This window comes from Geotrypetes seraphini, chromosome 5, assembly GCF_902459505.1.
Source record: "Geotrypetes seraphini chromosome 5, aGeoSer1.1, whole genome shotgun sequence".
In the NCBI taxonomy this organism is placed as follows: domain Eukaryota; kingdom Metazoa; phylum Chordata; class Amphibia; order Gymnophiona; family Dermophiidae; genus Geotrypetes; species Geotrypetes seraphini.
The window spans coordinates 137040133-137065502 of NC_047088.1; the positions used below are offsets into that span (position 1 = coordinate 137040133).

General features: G+C 44.3%; 1 protein-coding gene across 8 annotated transcripts in view; it reads left to right on the forward strand.

Annotated features, from left to right (window-relative positions):
- The window catches only part of PIKFYVE (phosphoinositide kinase, FYVE-type zinc finger containing), a 936520-nt gene that overhangs the window by 760003 nt on the left and 151147 nt on the right, over positions 1–25370 (forward strand). For all 8 annotated transcript variants that reach the window (XM_033947121.1, XM_033947126.1, XM_033947127.1 and 5 more), the window contains one exon: positions 6827–6982. In XM_033947121.1, the coding sequence (XP_033803012.1) occupies positions 6827–6982 (156 nt within the window). The remainder of the gene's footprint in view (positions 1–6826; positions 6983–25370) is intronic.

The window sequence follows — 25370 nt, forward strand, 5'->3', positions numbered from 1 at the left end:
TAAATCACACCTTCTATATGTCCTTTTACATGAAGTCACTTATCCAGAGGATGTCCGCTTATGACAAGTTCATAGCCTCTCAGCTTATCTCAGCTTATTGGCATCTCAAGCATGACCTCCTAGAAACCAGGAAATATATGGCCCATTCTAAATATGATACCTTTGATGTAGCTTTTCGCACCTTGGTGGGGTCCATCGCTATGCACAGACTGGCTTGGCTCAGAATCTCAGATCTGGATGCCAGTGTTCAAGATAGTCTTTCTAACATACCCTGTAGGGTGATGACTTGTTTGGAGATCATATAGAGGAGGTGACTCAAAAGATCAAAAGACAATACTGTATGACCACTCTGTCCTCCTCAAAAGCTCAACAATCTCAGCATCCTAAGCATTTTTCAAGCTCCTACAGGCATTCTTCATACTATTCCTAAAATAAATATTATTGGCCTCCTGCATCTATGCGAACATCTGCCTAAAGATGCCCGAGACAACAGACAGCAAAAAACTTCTGCACCTACTCAACCTAAGCAGCAGCAGTCGTTTTGACTTCCTCCTAGAGAGCTTAGCCAGTATATCTCAGCCCTCGCCTTAGACTCTCCCAACAGGCTCATCCATTACCAACAGCACTGGACTCTCATCAAATCAGATCACTGGGCCCTTCATGTGGTGAAGAAACTACTTCATCTGCCTTTCATCTGCAGAAGAAACCTCCAAACCACCCTCCAAGAGAGTCTTGTTTCAGCTTCCATCTGAGAGCCCTCCTGCAGCTCAACGCATTAGAAAAAGTTCTGCTGCAAGTAAAGGGCAAGGAATTCTATTCAAGGTACTTCCTTTTCCTGAAGAAAACTGGAGGAATCCATCCAATTCTAGACCTCTGAGAACTCAAGTACCTGGTGAAGGAGAAGGTTCAGATGCTGTCTCTAAAAACCCTTTGCCTCTTTTAGAAAAGAACGACTGGCTATGCGCTCTAAATCTTAAAGAAGCATACACACATTTCTATTCTCCTAGCTCATGGAAAATATCTGCTTTTGTCTGGAAACACGCTACTTCCAGTACAAGATTTTCTGTCCCACATCTACTTCCTATTTATTTCAAAATTTCCAATCCCATTCTATACCCTGGTCGGATCACCTACTTATTAATTGGCAATTAGATTTCCCTTCACCCTCAGGAATTGTCCAAAAACAAAACAAAAAAGATGCATCCACAACCCGTAATACTAATAAAATCACTCTTACATCTATCCAGAACCATTTCAATCTAAACCTCACAGACTTTTCTTCTCTTCCTCTTGACGAACAAACTTCCCTCTGGTATACTTCCACAAAATCCTTACTAGACTCCCTGACATCCCAACAAGAAAAAAAGAAATTTACTTCAAACCTAACCCATAAAAAACAACCCTGGTACAACGAAAATCTTACTCTTTTACGCAGACAACTTCGCTCCATAGAGCATAAATGGCGAAAGACCAACCTTCCCAATTTCCTAATGCTATACAGAGAAAAATCCTCTTACTATAAAAAAGCTATTCAACAAGCTAAAAAGGAATATTTTGCCAAACTTATTATCTCCACCCGCAATTCTTCAACACTTTTCAATCTCGCTCAATCTCTGTCAAAATATTCTACCAAAAAACTACCCCCAATTACTACTCCCTCCGCAATTGAACTAATAAACTTCTTTGACAATAAAATTAAGAATATCATTTCGGAACACCTCCATCCCCTTCTTCCTCCCATATCACCAATGATTCTTCCACTCTATCATTCAGTACTTTTTCTACATTTACAATGCCCTCATTAGCAAATTTACTACTAATATTGCAATCTCTCAATACCTCTAACACTCCCCTGGAAAGTATCCCTCTTCTTCTCAAAAAATTATTCTCTTTCTTTGGTCCATATCTCTGGGAAATGATATCTAAATCATTTTTCAACTGTTCTGTCCCTTTGACATGGAAAACTGCTCTTGTTTTTCCAAAAATTAAACATCACAATCTAGATCCTTCCCTCCCAGCAAACTACCGTCCAATTGCAAATCTTCCTTTAATATCTAAACTAACGGAAAAAATCATACACACACAATTGTCAGAATTCATTGAAAAAACTTTCGCTTTACATCCCTGCCATCACATTCAACTGAACTGTCTCTTCTAGGCCTTATTTCAACTCTACACTACTATCTTGACCACCAAAAATCTGTCCTTCTTATCTCACTTGACCTATCTGCAGCCTTTGACACCATTGACCATTCGCTTCTCCTAAATAGACTTAAAGAGTGCGGTATCACAGGAACGGCACTATCTTGGTTTTCATCTTACCTTCAAGAACGCAGCTTTAAAGTCTTTGCCAGGAATGAAACCTCTCCACCTATATCATTAACGTATGGGATCCCGCAAGGTTCCTGTCTCTCCCCATTACTATTTAATATCTTTCTATCTCCACTCTTAACTTTAGCACAATCTATCGGATTCACGATCTTTGCCTATGCAGACGACATACAACTCCTTCACCCAATCAATATTTCCAATACGTCCGACATAAAAGATATAAACAATAAACTGGACTCCATAAACGATTGGCTTCATTCTAATAAACTTTCTCTCAACATAGATAAATCTCGTGGTCTTCTATTTTCAACCAAAAATTCTGAATTTCTCCCAGAAAAAATTTCTATTAAATCAATCCCAATTCAAATGGAGACAAAAATAAAAATCTTAGGAGTTATCATTGATAAAGATCTATCATTCCATGACCATATTAGTTCGGTAGTTAAAACGTGTTTCTTTAAACTACACATAATTCGTTCATTGACCTCAATTTTAGAAACCGAATCTATCAAAATTCTTGTCCATTCTTTAATTATCTCTCACTTGGATTACTGTAATTCCCTACTCAATGGCCTCCCACAAAAAGAAATTCGACGTCTTCAACTTATACAAAACACCGCAATAAAACTCATCTATAACCTAGGTAAATATGATCATGTTACGCCAGCTCTGAAAGAAGCTCACTGGCTACCCGTGATGCATCGAATCACTTACAAAATTATCCTTTTGTCATTTAAAATAAAATCTTCTCACCTGCCACTATATCTTCACAAACTTCTCATTCCTCAGCGCGCTACTCGAACTTTGAGATCTTCAAATCAAAATCTCTTATTGATTCCGTCTATAAAAGAGTTTTATTACACACGAAAAATAAATTTTGCGGTAACAGCCCCGACATTGTGGAACTCTCTTCCACAACCACTTCGAGACGAACAACATCTTGACAAATTTAAGAAAAACTTAAAAACATTTTTATTTCGTGATGCCTTCTCTATTATTTAATTACTCTCTTTTTAATTTCTCTTCTATTTAATTTCTCTCTTTTATAAACATTTCATATATTTTATCCCCATCCAACTTGTTTTTCTCCCAACCCCTCTTTCTCCTTTTTCTACCTACAATGTAACTTTACCCATCCATTCCCTCTATCCTCACTGTCAAGTCCGTCTTGTAAATGTCTTTAATGTTCACTATATATTATTCAAATTACTAAATAATTTTTCAATTGTTCCTATTCTTATCTGTCTTTTTTAAATTTAATGTAAACCGTCCAGATATTTGCTTGATGGTCGGTATATTAAAATCTAATAAACTTGAAACTTGAACTTGAAACTCCCATTTGCCATCAGTACCCAGAGTGTTCACTATGTGCTTTGTGGTAGTTGCAGCAATACTTCACTCACAGTTTCCACATTTTTCCTTATATAGATAACTGGTTGGTCAAAACCTCCACACCCCAACAGGCTCAGCAGACTCTGAATGCAACAATTCACCTTCTTAAACTCCTGGAATTTGCAATCAATTATCCTAAATCCCACTTAGAGCCCACTCAGACTTTGGAGTTTATTGGGGCTGTCTTGGACACAAACCAGACATGTGATTTCCTCCCACAGCAGAGACTCATCACACTACTTCAGGTCTGCCAGGAAGTCTCTCGTTGCTACCTGACTGCATGTCACATGCTATCCAGAGTATATGTGGTTCCTTTTGCCTGTCTTCACCTCAGACATCCTCGGTGAGCACTATCCACCCAATGGTCTCAAGCACAATTGATCTTCTGTCTCAGATTTGTCCATGATATTTCAACTCAGAGACTTATTTCTGCGGTGGATGTCTTCAGCCAATCTCTCCTGTTTCAAGTACAACCTCATTAAAAGATTTTGTAACAGATGCTTCTATGTTAGGATGGGGAACTCACTTAGACGGTCTCCACACCCAGGGATCTTGGAGTTCTGTGGAGACATATCTTCATACCAATCTCCTGGAACTATAAGCAAGTCGCAATACCCTATCCATGTTCCAGGATAGTCTCCTCAATCAAGTAGTACTAGATCAAACAAACAATCAAGTAGCCATGTACAACGTGAACAAGCAGGGTGGAACAGGATCTCACTGCCTGTGCCAAGACACCATCCATATCTGGTCTTGGGCCATTGCTCAAAATATTTTTCTGGAAGCAGTCTACCTAGCTGTAAAACAGAATGTATTGGCTGACAAACTGAGCAGAATTCTGCAACCACACGAGTGATCACTCAACACCGCAGTCTTGCGACAGATCTTTGTGGCTTGGGAGACCCCAGAAGTGGACCTATTTGCTTTCCCCTACAATCACAAGCTCCCTCTCTTCTGCTCCAGGCTCCACACTCCCAATCGCCTGGAAACGGACACTTTTCTGTTCGACTAGTGAGGCAAGTTCCTCTATGCATTTCCTCCAATCCCTCTAATCAGGAAAACTGCTCAAGCTTCACCAGGAACCAGCCACCCTGATACTCATAGCATCTCGGTGGCCACATCAACCCTGGCTCCCTCTCCTGCATATGAACAAACAAGAACCAATCATTCTACAAAGCTTTCCAACATTGGTGACAAGAATGAGAGCTTTCTACTGCATCCCAATCTACATTCTTTAGCTTTCTGTGTGGTATCTCTCTCCCAACCAGTAGACACTCTTTCGCAGTCTGCACCAGTGTCAGCTATTATTGAAGCATCTAGAAAGCCTTCCACATGGCACTACAACCATTTCTAGTGGACTTACTTTTCATTGTGGCAGATCTCTGGATCTAGTATCCTGTCCTCTTGCTAGATTACCTCCTACACTTCTCTAATTCTGGACTAAAGACTAATTCAGTGAGAGTTCATCTTAGTTCTAAAATCATTTTTCACACACCGCTAGACAACAAACTCTTGGCAGTACATCCTCTGATTTCTAGATTCATGAAAGGCCTTTACAATATCAATCCACCTCTGAAACCTCCTCCAGCGACTTGGAACCTTAATGTGGTGCTTTCCACACTCATGAAGCCTCTATTTGAACCACTGCCTACGTCATCTCTCAAGCACTTCACTTAGAAAGTGGTCTTCCTCATTGCTCTTATGTCAGCACGCTGAGTCAGTGAATTCCAGGCGCTAGTAGTAGATCCACCTTATACAACATTTTATCCTGACAAGGTAGTTCTTCAAACACATTTGAAATTCCTCCCAAAAGTTGTTTCACAGTATCATCTCAACTAGTCCATCAGTTTTTCATTATTTTTCCCAAAGCCATATGCTCACCCTGGTGAGAAAGCAAGTCACACATTAGACTGCAAATGTGCTCTTACTTGCTACTTGGATAGAACCAAGCCTCACAGAACTCAGCTGTTCCTGTCATTTAAACCAAACAAGCTGGGAACTCCTGTAACCAAAAGAATAATCTCCACATGGATTGCAGACTGTATCTCATTCTCCTATACTCGGACTGGTCTGACGTTAGAGGGTCATGTTACCACACATAAGGTGTGAGCGATGGCAACTTCAGTAGCCCACCTACACTCTACTCTTATTGAGGACATCTGTAAAGCAGCCACCTGGTCCTCAGTTCATACATTCATGACCCACTACTTTTTGGATAACCTTTCTAAACACGATACTCAGTTTGACCACAAAGTTCTCCAAATTTTAATCTCCAATTAGAAGCCAATTTGCCCTCCAACCCTCTTTGTTAGACGGAGAGTCCCCAAATATAAGAATATGCTGCCTACTTGTCCTGGGATAAAGCACATTTATTTACCTGTAACAGATGTTATCCAAGGCAGTAGGCAGATATTCTCACAATACACCCACCTCCCCTTCTTGGCTTCTTAGCTTTGTTACTGAACTGATGGTCCCATGAGGTGGCAGCGGACAGGAAGGCACCTGCGCATACATGGTATGGGCAGTCTTTGATTTCTTAAAGTGGGCTGCCCAATTCTAGTCCTTGAGATCTACTGGCAGGCCAGGTTTTCAGGATATCCACAATGAACATGCATGAGAGAGATTTGCATACCAAGAAGGCAGTGTAGGCAAATCTCTCTCATGCATATTCATTGTGGATATCCTGAAAAACCTGGCCTGCCATTGGATCTCGAGGACCGGAATTGGGCAGCCCTGTTTTAGACAGACAGGTGGATGATGTCACCCCAAGTATGAGAATATCTTCCTGCTGTCCTTAGATAGCACCTGTTACAGGTAAGTAACTGTGCTTTTCACCCCCAAATCGATTTTGAGGTGGTATGCATTTTAAGATATCTCACTGCTGCTGGAAGCATCCATATGTTTTTAACTAGTTTTTTGTTTCCTGCATTGGAATGTCTTGTTGACTGTGCCACTGCTTAGTACAAAGGAATAGGAAACCTCTTTAAGATAGTTCATAATTCAGTTGGGGCTAATATATCCAGTTCAGTGACAGGGATGTCTTCAAGGGTGCCAACCATCTTTCCCTCTAATATGTTATAATGTTGCTTATATCTCCTAACAGAAGATCGCTTCATGACTGCCTTAAGTCAAAGCTCAACAGGATTCACCCACATCCAGCTGCCCACTTCTCCTGAAATGGTGTCAGACCAGCTTATGGGGACAACCATTACTACAGCTCCTACTGTCACTGAACTTGATTCTGGAAGTGGCTCAGAAGGTATAATTTAATGATACAGTAAAACCTTGTTTTACGAGCATAATTCATTCTGAAAACATGCTTGTAATCCAAAACACTCGTATTAGAGAATGACACGGTGGCGGTTTACCCGCGGCTACCGCATTTAGCCGCGGGTAACCCGCCGAAACGGGGGAAGAAAAATAGCAGTTGCTGCGGGGACGGGGACAAGGCCATTCACCGCCCCGTGGAGCGGTGAATGGTCTTGTCTCCGCAGTGAGGCATCAAGGTTCGCGCGGTCCCCGCAGCCCCTGCCCGACTGATCAATCTTAAGCAGCTCCCTCCTTTCACCTCACCTTAGTTTGCAGCCTTTCTTTTTCGGCGACCCGCACACTATCAAAGAGCCGCGCACGCGTGGCTGCTCAGTGTTCAATATTCTGCTCTGACGCAACCGGAAACAGGAAGTTGCAGCAGACCAGGAAGATTGAACTTTGAGCAGCCGCGTGTGCGCGGCTCTTTGGGAAAGTGTGCAGATCGCCGAAAAAGAAAGGCTGCAAACTAAGGTGAGGACGGATATAACCATTTTCTGAAGTCTGTTAAAAATGCCAAGGAGATTCTCTCTTCAAAATTCCAGGGCCTGCGGGCTGCTTGTCATTTTGTATGCTGTCAAAATCTTTGATATACCCCAAATCTTAATGTCGGGCTATGAAAAATGCTTAGCTCAATTTAAGCCTGTCGCAAAAAAGGGCTAACAACTGTAATTAAATCATTAAATTCTTGTCTACGCTTCACATAGAGAAAATTAATTTCCCACCAACCTCATTTTCTACTTGAACATGATTTTTTGGACATGAACACAGTTCAGCTGCAATTACTGCAGAACTATTCATCCCTAGTTGCTAAAAGATTTGGGACATTAAGACAGCTTAGAGTTATTCAAAATGGGAGTGAAAGGGAAAAGGATTCTGGGCCAAGGGAATGAAGATGGAAAGAAAACCCCAAAGCATGAAAGAAAGGGGAGGACAGGCAGGTGAGCCAGATACTGGAAGCAGGGGTGGGGGAAGAAAAAGGGAAAAAAAGCTAAATGGGGTTGAAAAGAAGAGACACACTGGTATGGAAGAGGAAGATAGGGGAAATCTGGACACAGGAAGGTAACAGAAAGAGGGGAAATTATGTGCATGGGGCATAGGGACAGAGACATAAAGGGGACATGCCATGTGGATGGTATATGGACACAGGGGCGGGGGCAATGGCAGATACATAGGGGAGATATTAGAAATGGGGAAAATAGGAGCACAGAAGCGAGATGGTTTGTGGGATGGGGCAGGGACCGAGCTCGTAGGCTCCAGTGGCTTGCACAAATTACATTGTAATGTGGCACAAAAATAAGAGGGAGGAAGGTAGATAGATAGGCCATGCGAGAGGAGCTGAAGGGTGGTAGAAAGGAACAGATGGTAAAGGAGGGAGGGAAGGGTGGTGGTGGAAAGGAATAGAACAGACATTGAAGGAGGGTGGAGAGGAGCAGACCCTGAAGGGAAATGTGGAAGACAGAGTGGGGAGAAGATGCTGGAAGGGAAGAAGACAGATGCCAGACTATGGGGGAATGGAGGGAAGAAGATGGGTGCTAGACCAATTGAGGGGGGGGGGTGAAGGAAGAGGCACAGTAACAGCAAATGGAAGACGCAGAGAGAAGACACACAGTGGATGGAAGGAATTGAATGAGAAGATGTGGAAAGCAGAAACCAGACAACAAAGGTAGAAAAAAAAATTCTATTTATTTATTTTTTGCTTTAGGATAAAGTAGTATATTAGTTATGTTGATAAAAATTTATAAACAAAGCCCTGCCAGTTGAACATCTCTTTCTCTAGTTCAGCAGCAGGAACTTTGATTTATAAGAAATGAATAAGCTAAATATTACAGTACTAAGGCCTATATGGATGCTGCGGGGACGGTGATGGGGCGGTGAATGGAATTGCAGTGGCGGTGACGGGACGGTGAAAGGGATGGCGGTGACGGAGACGGGGTGGTGAAGGGAACGGCGGTGACGGGGCGGTGCAGAGGATGGTGGGCCGGGGATGGGGCGGTGACGGGGACAGATTTTTTTCCCCGTGTCATTCTCTAACTCGTATATCAAAGCGAATTTCCCCATAAGAAATAATGAAAACTCAAAAATTTTAATACAACATATTATATGTACTCATATTGCAAGACCTTGCTCATTTAGAACAGTCATTACACTCCCACAGTATCAGAGAGAGAAGAACCATCGGCTCAGTTGTGCTGATGTGACACGTGTATACTGTATGTACTCGTATTGCAAGACTTTGCTTATTTAGAACAGTCACTACACTCTTGTAGTGTCAGAGAGAGAAAAACCATCGGCTCAGTTGTGATGTATGTATACTGTATGTGCTTGTATTGCAAGACATTGCTTGTATCAAGTTAAAATTTAATAAAATGTTTTCCTTGTCTTGCAAAACACTTGTAAACCAAGTTACTTGCAATCCAAGGTTTACTGTATTTCGTATTATGCTGTTTGGTAAGGAGTTTTAATGCAGGATTTCATTATAAAGTTTACTTCATAGGTCCATGTTATCTGGCAAAATGAGATATGTCTACCATTTTATTCCTTTTCATTATTCACAGCATCATAAGGAAACATCCAAACCCTAAACTCAGATCTTAACAGTGATATGCTCTTGGAATTCTTTGCTGACAAAATACATTCCCACCTGGACACTACCACACAACAAACACCAACTCTCCACAACTGTTTCATATGAAGACCTAACCAAAACTAAATTTCATCAACCTTTCCGGCTCCATCCTGGATCCCTGCCCATCACACCTCCTTGTTGCTGTCAATGATGCCTTTGTAAACTAAATCCTTCCTTTTATCAACTCCTCCTTACAGTCAGGCTCAGTCCCTTTAAACTGGACATCAGCCATCTTCAGACGAGGTTAAAAAAAAAAAAAAAAACCACATTCGACCTGGGTGTCCCTAGCAACTTTAGGTTTCTCTCCAACCTACCCTTTATACGTCTCAAAAACAGAACTACCCTAACTGCAAAAGATCAAGTACACAGCTTGGAAATACTTCTCGATGCAAACCTTTCACTCTCCAAGGGTTCTGAAGAAACTAAAGGAGGAGATAGCGGAACTACTGCAGCAAATTTGCAACCTATCCCTGAAAACAGGCGTGATCCCGGAGGATTGGAAGATAGCCAACATTACGCCCATTTTTAAAAAGGGATCAAGAGGTGACCCGGGAAATACAGACGGTGAGTCTGACCTTGGTTCCAGGGAAAATGGCGGAAGCACTGATAAAAGAAAACATCGATGAATATCTTGAAAGAAACGAACTTCTGATAACCAGCCAACATGGTTTCTGCAGGGGGAGATCATGCCTGACTAACTTATTGCACTTCTTCGAGGGAATTAACAAACGGATGGACAGAGGAGATCCCATAGACATCATATACCTAGATTTCCAGAAAGCTTTGACAAGGTGCCTCATGAATGTCTGCTCCGGAAACTGAAGAACTATGGGGTGGACGGAGACGTACATAGATGGATCAGAAACTGGTTAGCGGGTAGGAAACAGAGGGTAGGGGTGAAGGGCCACTACTCGGACTGGAGGAAGGTCACGAGTGGTATTCCGCAGGGCTCGGTGCTTGGGCCGCTGCTATTTAATATATTCATAAATAATCTAGAAACAGGGACGAAGTGTAAGATAATAATATTTGCGTACGACACCAAACTATTTAGTGGAGCTCGGACTAAAGAGGACTGCAAAGAATTGCAAAGGGACTTGAACAAACTAGGGAAATGGGCAACGAGATGGCAGATGAAGTTCAACGTTGAGAAGTGTAAAATATTGCATGTGGGAAGCAGAAACCCGAGGTACAATTATACGATGGGAGGGATGTTATTGAATGAGAGTACCCAAGAAAGGGACTTGGGGGTAATGGTAGTCATGACAATGAAGCCGACGGCACAGTGCACAGCGGCCGCTAAGAGAGCGAATAGAATGCTAGGTATAATCAAGAAGGGTATTACAACTAGAACGAAAGAAGTTATCCTGCCGTTGTATCGGGCGATGGTGCTACCGCATCTGGAGTACTGCGTCCAATATTGGTCGCCGTACCTTAAGAAGGATATGGCGTTACTCGAGAGGGTTCAGAGGAGAGCAACACGTCTGATAAAAGGGATGGAAAACCTTTCATACGCTGAGAGATTGGAGAAACTGGGTCTCTTTTCCCTAGAGAAGAGGAGACTTAGAGGGGATATGATAGAGACTTACAAGATCATGAAGGGCATAGAGAGAGTAGAGAGGGCATTCGGAAAAATAAAAGAACAAGAGGGCATTCGGAAAAGTTGAAAGGGGACAGATTCAAAACAAATGCTTAGGAAGTTCTTCTTTACCCAATGTGTGGTGGACACCTGGAATGCGCTTCCAGAGGAAGTAATAGGGCAGAGTACGGTACTGGGGTTTAAGAAAGGATTGGACAATTTCCTTCTGGAAAAGGGGATAGAAGGGTATAGATCAAGGGTCTCAAAGTCCCTCCTCGAGGGCCGCAATCCAATCGGGTTTTCAGGATTTCCCCAATGAATAAGCATAAGATCTATGTGCATGCACTGCTTTCAATGCATAGTCATTGGGGAAATCCTGAAAACCCGACTGGATTGCGGCCCTCGAGGAGGGACTTTGAGATCCCTGGTATAGATAGAGGATTACTGCACAGGTCCTGGACCTGTTGGGCCGCCACGTGAGCGGGCTGCTGGGCAGGTCTGACCCAGCGGAGGCATTGCTTATGTTCTCTTGTCACATATCAGGTAGTCTCTAACAGCTCAGGAAAATAAGAAGCTACTTCTCCGAAACTGACTTCACCCAACTTCTTTATGCGTTTGTCCTTTCCCGCATGGACTACTGTAAACATTATTCAACGGATTGACAGCAAAAAATCTCCAGTGCCTACAGTGCATGCAAAACGCGGCAATTAGACTCCTGAAAACCTCCATGCCTGCAACTCTGTCTCAGAAGCACTATCATCAGCCCACTGGATACCCATTACCACACATTGTATCTTCAAGGACCTAGTAATCAGCCCACTGGATACCCATTATCACACATTTTATCTTCAAGGACCCAGTAATAACATACAAGTCCTTACACAACATGGCACCCAGCTGCATATCAACCAAACTTCCTCCATATGTCCCAAACAGACCACTCTGCTCCTAGGAGGAAACATATCTGCAAATACCTCCTAGTTGCACCATCCAACTCCAGAGCGCCAGACGCCGTTCCTATTCCCACTTCCTACCAAATTATTGGAATCCAACTGCCTCCTCACTTCAGATCCCTCAAAGGGCTTCTGAACTTCAGGAAAGCAATAAAACCTTCCCATAAATCCAGTCACTCCCATCAAACCATATGTATTCTAACATATGCTGAACCAGATCTACTTGGGTTGTTAATTGAAAATGGAAATAACTGTACAATAACTTAAAGATCAAATTGTATTCTAAACTTGACTCTGTATATCTAACATTACTGTACAAGTGTAATAATTTGTTTGTCTATGTTTTATGTATGTCAACCTTGTTACCCTTTCTGATCTCGTTGGGGAGACAGGCTATAAAATTAACCAAATAAATTTTTAAAAGCCATTTTTGTGGCTCTATTAAAAATGGCCTTACCATGCAGAAAAGACCTGTGTAAGAGGACGCTAAGGCCACTTTTTACCTCAGCTTAGTAAAATTGCCTCTCAAGTTGGGACATTTATAAGTTCATAGGTAATTCTGCAGTGATTCAGGCTTTTAAGTTAATTTTCAAAATCCAGCCTGCAAGGTCCACAGGTACAAAAGTACTACTGGCCTTACACTTAATATTTATGCATGGTAGGGTCTATGAGATAATCTGATTCTTGCACGTGTTTTCCTTTCCCTGATGACCTGTGAGTGTAAAGCTTTTCCAAATATAAAGATTTTAGTATGTAAATTAGGTACAAAATGAAACGGTATGACTTCTAAGGATGTGGACAATAATGTAACACAGTAAATGATGGCAGATAAAGACCAGCACAGTTCATCCTGTCTGCCCAACAAGGTGGCCAGAGTTGTGTCTGCCACACTGTATGGGCTCCAATCACCCATGCTTAACGCTGATTGTGAAGTCTCCACCATACCAGCCATGTAGGCAGCCAAACATGATGGAATCTTGACAGTATTCAACTTACCAGTCAAGGTGTCTTCATCTTCCCTCTGAACCCCATACAGACATCAATAAATAAACTGTGTGCCCTCAGAATGGGCCTCAAAGTGACGGGCTGAGTCAAGAACTGGTTGAGTGGAGAGGAAGTGATGTCAGCGAGTGCGATGGCTGCCTGAAAAAAGAGCTTCTCTCTCCCTGATTATAAATCGCTCTCCAGTGGCATCTTAAATTGCTTCTTAGTAACCGAAAGCAGTGTTGGAGGAAAGTGATAGTGTATGGAGTATTGTTGCAGCTCGGATGGCATTGGGGAGCTGGAAATCTTTGAAAGATTTTGCGTTTGTCTCTAGTGGTTCGGCTCCCTTGCATGTGGCACACCTCGGCCTGTAACCTCCAGCTCCAGCTTTGAAGAACTGGTTGAGTGGAAGATGACAGAGGGTAGTGGTTAATGGAGAGAGCTCTGAGGAAAGGGATGTTACCAATGGTGTGCCTTATGGTTCTGTTCTTGGGCCTGTTCTTTTTAACAACTTTCATTCATGTCCTCTAGTTTCCTCTGCCCCTACATCTCTGGAAGAGGTTTGTTTGAATATTAATATCTTTCAAGTACTCTAATGTTTGTATCGTATCACCTCTTTCTCTCTCTCCTTTTTTCTCTAGCATATGCATATTCAAGTCCTCCAGTCTCTTCCAATACGTCTTATAGCACAAACCCTTTTTGTCACCTTCTTCTGAACCACCTCAAGTCTTTTTATGTTGTTGAAGATGTGTAGTTTTTGATTCCTGTTTTTTTATATAGATGGCACAATAAAAGGTGACAGCTTTTTATAACCATAGTACCTACATGTAAGTATAATTTGCGCACTAAGGGCCAGATTCTATAACCAACGCCCAAGTTGGTGGCCACCTTAAAAGAAGCCACTGATCACCTGTCAATCGTTCAAGGGTGCCGGTTACAGAATCGCGCCTATTCAGTCAACATAGACGACTGAAATGTAGGCCCAGAAAACTCTGGCCTACATTTCAGCCACTTATCCTTGCCGCTTGACCACAGCAGCTGATCACGGTAGGGAAATTCCCTCCCCCCCATCAGCTGAGCGGCAGGGACTCCCCAAGCCGTGATTCTGTAATCGGCACCCAAGTTCGATTGCCTGTCAATCATTCTAGGGTGCTGGTTACAGAATCGTGGCTTTGGGGAGTCCCTACTGCTCAGCTGATGGGGGAGGGGGGACATTCTCCTGCCACAATCGGCTGAGTGGACATGGCAGGGAGTCCCCAAACCCTACTGCAAGTCAGCCAACAGGAGAGATGCCCAGTTCTTTTTGCCGCCACCCCTACCCCCCCCATACACACACATTGTCGGCGGCAGGAGAGATGCCCAATACCTCCTGCCATCACCCACATAACATCCCCGGCAGGAGGGATGCCCAGTCCCTCTTGCTGCCACCCCCACAATATCCCCGGCAGGAGGGCTGCTCAATTCCTCCTACCAACAACCCTGTCAGGAGGGCTGCCCAGTCCTGCCACCACCCCCGCAATATCCCCTGCTGAAGGGATGCCTACTGCCTCTGGCTGGCAGGTCCGCCTCTTCAGAAAGGTGGGCCTTCCCGGTGCATCTTGGGATGCACAAGAGAGGGGCCTAAGGCCCCTTCCATAGTTGGTATGCAGCCTATGCCTGCTAGGAGTGTCCCTAGAGCAGTGCACAGATCTAAAACAGGCTCTACCTAAATATCCACATTGAAACCACATTCTGATGACTTTCCTTCTGTGTCCTGTAGAGGGAGCGGGAGAGCAGGAGTGCAGGGTTCCCATCCCCCACAGAATCCCAGGATAATTGCCCGTAAATCCTTTCCACCTGAGGATTTGGGGCGGGGCTGCAGACTGCTATCCCTGAGAACTAGACTACTTGAGAGTCAGAAGCAGCAGGAACCAGGAGAGGACAGGCCACAGCGCTCAGGGCTGAGAGCTCTTGATATCAGTCAACCTCCTGAATCCATGGAGCTGACAGAGGCTCGGGAGGAAAGGCCTCTTAGTTTGCTGGAGGAACCACATGATATGGAGTTGGAGCTGAATCCTGAGACAAATGCTGAGGTGCCTAATGAGATCCTCTCCATGGAAGTCTGCTGTGTTAAAAGCAAGTAACCGACTTTGTTGCTGTGAGTAATTGAAGTTTGGCTTTGCCTAATTGCTTGCAAGTTCTGGAAATCTTTGTGTCAGCTGAGGAGTGAAGAGTTTCTTTATTGAACTGTGCAAGGACTTAATTTTGGTATTGTTTTTTTTTTCCTTTTTGAAGTTTATTGTGCTTTTCTTGGTTGGGGAAAATGGACTGTATCCGTTACTGACAGTGGGGTTTGCCCCGTGTTCATGTGGTGGGATAGAGGGCCTATTTCTTGGCAGTTTAAGACCACACAGAGCACACTGTCTGACCAGCACATTGCTGCTGAAGAAGCCAGTGCGACTGCACTGACTTAGGCTGGATTGGTACAGCCCTGAAGTTTGTTGATTCAGTGCACTGAAGACCGCTCTCCTTCAATCCAGCTGATGTTTCCTCTTAGGTGTGTCTCGATATCAAGGTCTTCCTTGCCCTAATATACAGTACAGCAAACCTATCAATCTTCTTCATTGTTTAAGATTTCTACCTCATCCAGATGTTCATTTAACTATAACACCAAACAGTATAAATAATCAGCTACCCTCATCATCTTCTTGGCCTGCAGCTCAACAACCCTGTGCAAAGCAAGGAAGCACACAGAAATTACAACTTCAATCTCAGGCCAAACAGCAGTCATCCTTGTTGACTCCTTTCTAAAGAGGATTGCTACCATTGCCCCCATTAGAGGCAGATTAATCTACTTTATTCAGTATTGGACTCTTATCACAACAGATCTAAACTGCTAGATATGCAGTATATCAAAATAAAATAAATAAATAAGCTTGACCAGTGGGTGCTTTGATCAGAAAACTGCCAAACCACCCACCAAAAGAGTCTCCTTTCAGCTCCCGCCAGAAGACTCTCTTTCACTAGGAACTCTCAGCCTTTATCCAGCTAAACGCAGTAGGACCTGTTCCTCTGCAGGAGAGAGGCCAGGGGTTCTACTTGAAGTGTTTCCTAATATCAAAAAAGACTGGTGGCCTTCGACATCTTCTAGACCTCTGAAGAAACCCCAATAAATACTTGCTGAATAAGAAGTTTCATATAGTCTGTCTAGGAACTCTTCTACCTCTACTAGGAAAAGGCGATTAGCTTTGCTTTCTAGATCTCAGAGACCTACACTCAAATATCCATCTACCTACTCACTTAAAGTATTTTTGCTTTTGCACTGGATCTTGACACTTCCAATAAAAAGTCTTGCGCTATGGACTGGGTTCAGCCCCTCGTGTCTTCTTAAAATGTCTCGTGGTACTGGCAACAGCCCTTTGCACATGAGGGTTTCATATTTGGTTGATCAAGCTTCGTTTTTGCAAACAACTCAGCATGCCATGAACTCAACAATATGTCTCCTAGAGTTGCTTGGGTTTGTCGTCAACTACCATAAGTCACATCTACACCCTTCTCAGATGCTGGAATTCATAGGAGCTCTCCTGGCTACTATATGGAGTCGAGCTTTTCTACCGAAGCAGAGTCAACAATCTCATTCACATAAGAACATAAGAATTGCCGTTGCTGGGTCAGACCAGTGGTCCATCATGCCCAGCAGTCCGCTCACGCGGTGGCCCTCTGGTCTAAGACCAGCACCCTAACTGAGACTGAGACTAGCCCTACCAGCATACGTCCTTGTTCAGCAGGAACTTGTCTAACTTTGTCTTGAATCCCTCGAGGGTGTTTTCCCCTATGACAGACTCCGGAAGAGCGTTCCAGTTTTCCACCACTCTCCTTTGTCAATCAGTCTCCACCCTTCTAGGTACTTCCATATATCAGATTTTATGCCTTCTTGGTCTTATGGTGTCAACAGTACATATACGTTATTGGCATGTCTTCACCTCAGAGCCCCACAATGGACCCTATCGACCCAATGGTCTCAAGCCAAGGGACATCTGACTGTTTCAATCCAAGTCAGCTCAGACCTCCATCGCTCTCCAATGTTGGATGGTTCCACACAATCTCAAGTTCTTCCTTTCAAGCCTCGCTGCCATGAAAAGCTTCTAACAGATGCTTCAATGTTAAGATGCGATGCTCATGTGGATAGTCTCCACACTCGAGTATGGTCTCACTATGAACAAACTCTTCATATCGATCTTCTAGAACTGTGAGCATTAGGCAACTCTCAAACATTCCAGAACAATCTCCCCCCCACCATGTAGTCCTCATCCATTCAGACAATTAAGTTGCCATGTTCTATCTGAACAAACAAGAAGGCAAGGGATCTCGCCCTCTTTGCATGGAAGCAATCAAGATTTGGAAATGGGCAATTGCTTGCAGCATACTTTTCAAAGCAGTTTACTTAGCGGGGAAGTGGACTGTCTTTCCAGACAACTGGGCAAAGTTCTTCAGCCTCCCGAATGGTCTCTCAACATAACTGTCTTTTATCAGATTTATTTCCAAATGGGGTACATGGGACATGAATCTCTTTGTTCCCGCCCCCCAAACAATATTCCACAATTCTTCTCCAGACTCTATACCACTAACCAGATTGCATTGGATAACTTTCTCATTCATTTAAGGGTACAGATTTCTGTACGCATTCCCTCCACTACCTCCCATTGAGAAAACTTTACTCAAGCGTTGTCAAGATCAAGACACCATGAAACAACAGCACTTTGGCCATGCCAGGTTTGGTTTCTGTTCTTCCTAGAGTTCTCGACCAAGAAACTCAGCAAGTTGCAACCATGCCTAACATTGCTGATGCAAAATGAAGGATCACTCCTTCATTCCAATTCCCACTCATTGGCATAGACGGCAAGGTTTCTTTCACTGACCAAGTAAATGCTTTCTTCCTCTCGGCTGTAGTATCTGTTGACATTGAAACATCTAGAAAATCTTCTACTCAGCACTGTTACGCTTCAAATGGATGAGATTTTGTTCCGTTTCTGGATTGGCCAACTTAGTCTCTAGATCTACTCAGGGATTATATCAATATACATATATTTAAATTCAATCCTGAGTTACCAAATTCATGTCACAATGTGGCTTAAGACTGCAATTATTCCTTTTTAACTCCTTTTATTTTCTCTCCTTTAATCCAGAGCCTCAGTGACACCACATACTGCTCAAAAGACTTTCATAGCAGTATGCTTTATATGCCCTCTTGTCACTGGCTCTTTATCTTCCTTATAGTCATTTAATTAGATCTTCATAAAGGCAGAGTTCTCAAACATAAAAATTCATCTATGTGAAGAAACTTTTACTTAATTAGTTCCAGTAATTTTCTGGAGCCTGTCACATATTTACTTTCATGCATACCTTCTTCACCTCTCTAACTCTGGTCTAAAAAACAATTTGATTTGAGTACATAGTGCTATCAGTGCATTTCACTCTCCCTTGGACAAGAAACCTTGATCTGTTCACCCTTAGTAGACCGTTTCATGAAAGGCCTATTCCACATGAAACCACCTATCAACCTGTTGCTTGGGATCTTAATGTGGCACTCTCTACTCTTATGAAGTCTCCATTTGAGCCACTTACATCTTGTTCTCTCATACTTCTCACTTGGAAAATCATTTTCCTCATTGCCCTCACCTCTGTATACCATGTGAGTGAACTTCAAGCTAGAGAAAGTGGAGAGGAACAGATTCTTCAAACTTTCAAAAACTACAAGAATGAGAGGGCATTTGGAAAAGTTGAAAGGGGACAGATTCAAAACCAATGCTAGGAAGTTTTTCTTCACCCAACGGGTGGTGGACACCTGGAATGCGCTTCCAGAGAGCGTGATAGGACAGAGTACGGTATTAGGGTTCAAGAAGGGATTGGACAATTTTCTGAAGGAAAAGGGGATAGAGGGGTATAGATAGAGAACTACTACACAGGTCCTGGCCCTGTTGGCCCGCTGCGCGAGCGGACTGCTGGGCACGATGGATCTCTGGTCTGACCCAGCAGAGGCGCCTCTTATGTTCTTGTGTTGGATCCTCCCTTCACAAGATTCTACCATGACAGAAAAATAATAATAGCTTTATTTATATCCCGTCATACATTTTCAGTTCAAGACGGTATACAATAATCGATGTATACAGTGTGATTACAGGTACAGATACAAGTACAGGTGTACAGAGAAATAACAACATTAGTTTAAAGTGGGAATAAATGAGCAGATGCGAAGTGAGATACAAAGGTAGTAGGATGAGGGAGAGTGTTAGAGAAGGAAATAGGGTTTGGAAGTTCAAACAAATTTGTCATATAAGTGGGTTTTCAGTGCTTTTCTGAAAGAATGGTATGATGGAGAATTCAGGAGAAGGTCACTTAGGGTGTTGTTCTAGATATCTGCTTGGAAGGATAATGTCCTATCAAGGAATCTTTTGAATTGGCATCCCTTGATATTCGGGATATAGTGCTTTGATGTCATCCAAAGTTCCTACCCAAACTTATCTCAGAATTCCACCTCAACCAAGCCATAGTTCTGCATGTTTTCTTTCTAATGCCACATTCCCATCCTGGGGAAACAGCTCTTAACACCTTGGACTGCAAAATGTGCACTGGCAAACTGCCTGGACCAGACTAAATCTCATAGAGGATCATTCCAATTCTTGTGGCTTTTGACCTTCACAGACTTGGAGTTACCAAGACAACCATCTCCACTTGACTGGTGAACTGTATCTTCTTTTTGTATATTCAATAATAATAATAACTTTATTCTTATATACCACAGTACCATAAACAGTTCAGAGCAGTTTACAAAGGAAGAGACTGCATACTGACGGCGATATTACAAAAAGCATTTAGAAATACATCAGCATGGAAATATTACAAAAAGCATTCTGAAATTCATCAGCATGGGAATGGAATCGGACAAATTTATCAAAAAGTTTTATTGATTTTCTAAATATTTGGTAAGAAAATGCATTTGAGATAAACTCACTTAGGCATTTGTTCCATTTACCACCTTGAAATGATAGTAACATAGTAACATAGTATCTAAGAATCCCTTGTAACTATAACCCTTCAGAAATGGGAAGGAAAACAGATAAGCACTACATGTATGACTGGTACCTGCAAAATGGTATGAGAGAGAAATTGGAGCTGAACCTGTTATAGTTTTGAAACAAAGGTAGGCAGATTTGAAGAGAATCCTGGCTTCCACAAGTAGCCAGTGTAATTTTTTATAATAAGGGCTTACGTGATCTGATTTTTTCAGGCCAAAGATGAGGCGAACTGCTGCATTTTGAACAATACTTAGTTGCTTAATAGTTTTCCTAAAAGATCCCAGATATACAATGTTGCAATAATTTAAGATGCTTAAGATTAAAGATTGGACTAAAAGTCTGAAGGATGAAAAATCAAAATAGTGTTTGATAGTGCAGAGTTTCCACAATGTGTTAAAATCACCCCCAATGATTAACTGTGCATAACTTATCTGACCCTACAATTTAACAATGAGAGTTTGAAAAAAAATCTTATCATAAATATTTGGGGCATATAAATTACAAATAAGAAAGGATTTTCTATCCACTTGTATATGAGCTATAATATACAGTCAAACCTCGGTTTACGAGTGCACCGGTTTGCGAGTGTTTTGCAAGACGAGCAAAACATTCGTAAAATCGGTGACTTGGAAAGCGAGTTTGACTAGATTTACGAGTGCCTCCCCCCGCGATCCGGCATCCCCCCTCAGCGATCCGGCATCCCCCCTGCTCGAGTCACCCCCCCCCCCCCCACGATCTTACATGCTCCCCCGAGCACCAAAACGATATCCCTTACCCCGATTGGGCACCAACACCAACGCCGGTGCCCGAAGATCCTCCCTCTTCTGTGCTGGGCTGAGTCTCACATTCAGAATCTCGGAGAGAGTGAGACCAGAAGGCCTTGAGCATGCGCAATTGCTCAAGGCCCAGCCCAGCACAAGCAAGAGGAAGAATCGCCGATGCACCGCCCAGCCCAGCACAGAAGAGGGAGGATCTTCGGGCACCGGCATGTCCTGTGCGTTGGTGCCGGTGCCCAATCGGGGTAAGGGATATCATTTGGTGCTTAGGGGAGTCTGTAAGATTGCGGGGGGAGCGACTCGAGTGGGGGGATGCCGGATCGCAGGGGGGTATGGAGCAGCAGCCGTGGCCTCAAGGGGGGACAATTGGAGCAGTGCCGGTAGCCTCGGGTGGGGGGGGTTGGTGGAACGAATCAAAGCGAGTTTCCATTCATTCCTATGGGGAAACTCGCTTTGATATACGAGCAATTTAGTTTACGAGCATACTTCTGGAACAAATTATGCTCGTAAACCAAGGTTCCACTGTATCTCACTTAACACAATCCCATTTAACATAGTAACATAGTAGATGACGGCAGATAAAGACCCGAATGGTCCATCCAGTCTGCCCAACCTGATTCAATTTAAATTTTTTTTTTTAAATTTTTTTCTTCTTAGCTATTTCTGGGCAAGAATCCAAAGCTTTACCCGGTACTGTGCTTGGGTTCCAACTGCCGAAATCTCTGTTAAGACTTACTCCAGCCCATCTACACCCTCCCAGCCATTGAAGCCCTCCCCTGCCCATCCTCCACCAAATGGCCATACACAGACACAGACCTGCAAGTCTGCCCAGTAACTGGCCTAGTTCAATATTTAATATTATTTTCTGATTCTAAATCTTCTGTGTTCATCCCAAGCTTCTTTGAACTCAGTCACAGTTTTACTCTCCATCACCTCTCTCGGAAGCGCATTCCAGGCATCCACTACCCTCTCCGTAAAGTAGAATTTCCTAACATTGCCCCTGAATCTACCACCCTTCAACCTCAAATTATGTCCTCTGGTTTTACCATTTTCCTTTCTCTGGAAAAGATTTTGTTCTACGTTAATACCCTTCAAGTATTTAAACTTCTGAATCATATCTCACCTGTCTCTCCTTTCCTCTAGGGCAGCGATGGCGAACCTATGGCACGCGTGCCAGCTGTGGCACGCGAAGGCCTTGCAGCTGGCACGCGGGAAGGTCCGCAATAGAGAGCTGCACGGGAACGGGACTGGATGTACTAAGTCACGCGGCTTTTCTCCCTACCTGCTCTGCTTGCAGCACAGAGCTGAACGGAAGTCTTCCCGACGTCAGCGCTGACGTCGGAGGGAGGGAGGGCTGACGTCGGGAAGACTTCCGTTCGGCTTTGTACTGCAGGCAGGGTAGGTAAGGAGGAGTAGCCTCACGGCTACCAAGGGAGGGGGCAGTCCGCCCCGCCCCGTGTGCAGCACAGCCGGCCAGGTCCCCTTACTTTTGTGGCGCTAACCCAACCGACAGGGCCGCCATCAGGGCAGTACTACCAGTCCTGCATTCAGGGGCCCGGAGCTGACAGGGGGCCCGGGCTCCCCAGTGTTCTCCCCAGCGCTTTTCAGCCGGGCGCAACGCCCAGCAAATTTAGATGCCCGCCCGGCTGTCATCTGCCGTATCCTGCTGCCGCCACTGCTTAATGCGCACCCTGAAGAGCCACCGAAAAACTCGCCGGACTTTAAACAAAAAAAAGCCCCAGCAAGCGACTCGAACCCGACATCCCTCCGAAACCGGAAGTTACGTCGGGGGGGGGGGGTAGAGAAGAGAAGCCAGCACAGACCATTAGAGCCCTGGAGCATGCGGGAGATAGGCCAGCCACGGAGGGAAGCTTACTTGCTCTTGCTTACTTCGGGCCTTTCTCGCTGCCGGGTCCTGCCTACTTTCTGTTTCCGTGAAGGCAGGACCCGGCAACGAGAAAGGCCCGAAGTAAGTAAGAGCAGCAAGTTGTAAACTTCCCTCTGTCGCTGCCCTTTGGGAGATAGGTCAGCGACCAAGGGAAACTTGCAACTTGCCTTTGTCTGTAGCGAATCTGCCGGGTGTGTGAGACGGGGGGGAATGGGAGGAGTAATGCTGCTGCACCCAATTAGGGGGGAGGGGGAAGAGAAATGCTGCTTCTGCTGTACCCAATTGGGGGGGGCAAGAGAAATGCTGATGATACTGCTGTACTCAGTGGGGGGAGGGGGAAGAGAAATACTGCTGTACCCAATTGGGGAGAGAGAGGGAAGGTGGGAGAAGGAAGATCAGGAAAAGGAGGAAAGAGATGCAAAGACCATGGGACGGAGGGAAAGAGATACCATAACATGGAGTGGAAGAGAGAGATGTCAGGGCATATGGGGGGGGAAGCAGGGCCAGATTAAAGGATAGGCCCTGTAGGCACAGGCCTAGGGCCCGAAATAGTCAGGGGGGCCTGCCAGTGCTGTGCTTTGGGGCCTCACCCTTGCTGGATTCGCTGGCAGCAGCAGCAGCCTCATCATCATCCCGGGCGAACCCCAACCCGATCCGACCCTCCTATCTCTCCCTCCTTCCCTCATCAGCGACGTGCCAGAGGGAATCACGGCAGGAGAAAGTCCTGAAGCACCTGCTTAGAGTAGAGCAGTGCTGTTTAGAGTCTCGTGATGGGAGGGAGGGAGAGTTAGGAGGGTCGTGGGGGGGAGAATAGCAGTCTGCCCCGGGTGTTCGACCTGGCGTCATGAACTTCTTCGGCTAGCATCAGCATTTACAATTCACTGCTGTTGACCTTCCTCTCCGCCGGGTCCTGCCTACTTCTGTTTCCATGAAGGCAGGACCCGACAGAGAAGAAGTCCCGAAGCTGGCAACAGCAGCAAATTGTGAATGCTGCTGCCTGAAGAAGTTCATGACGCTAGGTCATGGGTGACAGAAGGAGGAAAGGGAGCAGAGGGGGAGAGACTTGCTGCACCCAACTGGAGGGAGAAAGAAGATGAGGGAGGGAATGGAATGAGATGCCAGGGATTGGAGGGAAGGGAGGGAGGAAGAGATGCCAGGGCATGGAGGGAAGGAGGAAAGTATGCCAGACCAAGGGAAAAGGAAGGGGGAAAGGAAGGAGGAGAAGACAGAGCATGGAGGGTGATGGAGAGATGGAAGAAAAGGAAAGGAGTGAGATGCTAGAGAATCAGGGAAGGGAAGATACCAGACTATGGGGTGCGAAGGAAAGAAAGGAGAAGAGAGAGATGCCAGAGCATAGGGGACGGGATGGTGACAGAGAGAGAAAAATGGAGAGGTGGCAGAGCTGAAATCAATCATGTACAAAAGAGAAGAGAAGGGGCACAGGATAGACAGTTTATTGAAGGAGCATAAAAAGAGGGAAGATGCCATATGGAACGGGGAGAGGGCAGACAGTAGATGGAAGAGGCTGATGCTGTATGGAAGACAGAGCGGACAGATGCTGGCTAGAAAGAAGGGTGAAGACAAGATGATTAAAGCAAAAACGACAAAAGGTAGAAAAAATTGTTTTGTTGCTTTACGTAGAATCAAGTAGTATTGTATCTATTGATTAAAGTTTATAAATAGGAAATAGAAATAAGGCAGTTTTTTGGGGACTAAACCCCTTTCCTCAGGTCAGGACAGGATACCATAACAGCAGGGGTGCCCAAATGGTCGAGTGCGATCGACCAGTAGATCGCAAAGGCAATGTGAGTCGATCGCGTTGCCTTGGCAATCTTTTTCTTCCTGCCTCCCTGAGCCAGGCCAGGCGCGTAGAAGCGCCGGACTCACAAGACTTCACTTCCGACGTCAATTCTGACGTCAGAGAGGAAGTTCTGGGCCAGCCAATCGCTGCCTGGCTGGCTTGGAACTTCCTCTCCGTCGTTAGAATTGACATCAGAGGTGAAGTCTTGTGAGTCTGGCGCTTGTACATTCCTGGCCTGGCTCATGGAAGCAGGGAGAAATCGGCATGGTGGCTTAGGGGGTAGGGAAAGAATCGGGGAAGTGGAGAAATTGGCGCGATGGCTTGGGGGGGGGGGGGGGAGAGAGAAAGAAAGAGAGACAGAAAGAAAAGGGGAGGGGCAGAAAGAAAAAATATTGGATTTATAGTCAGAAGAAGGAAGTGCAAACAGAGACTCATGAAATCACCAGACAAAAAGATAGGAAAAATGATTTTATTTTCAGTTTAGTAATCAAAATGTGTCTGTTTAGAGAATTTATATCTGCAATAGTGGTTTTTAGCGCAGGGAGCCTATGAGCATCGAGAGCAGCACAGGGCATTCAGTGCATCTCCCTGCTCTAAAAACTGCTATTGCGATTTAGTAAAAAGGGAGGGGGTATATTTGTCTATTTTTGTATAGTTGTTTCTGAAGTGACATTGCATA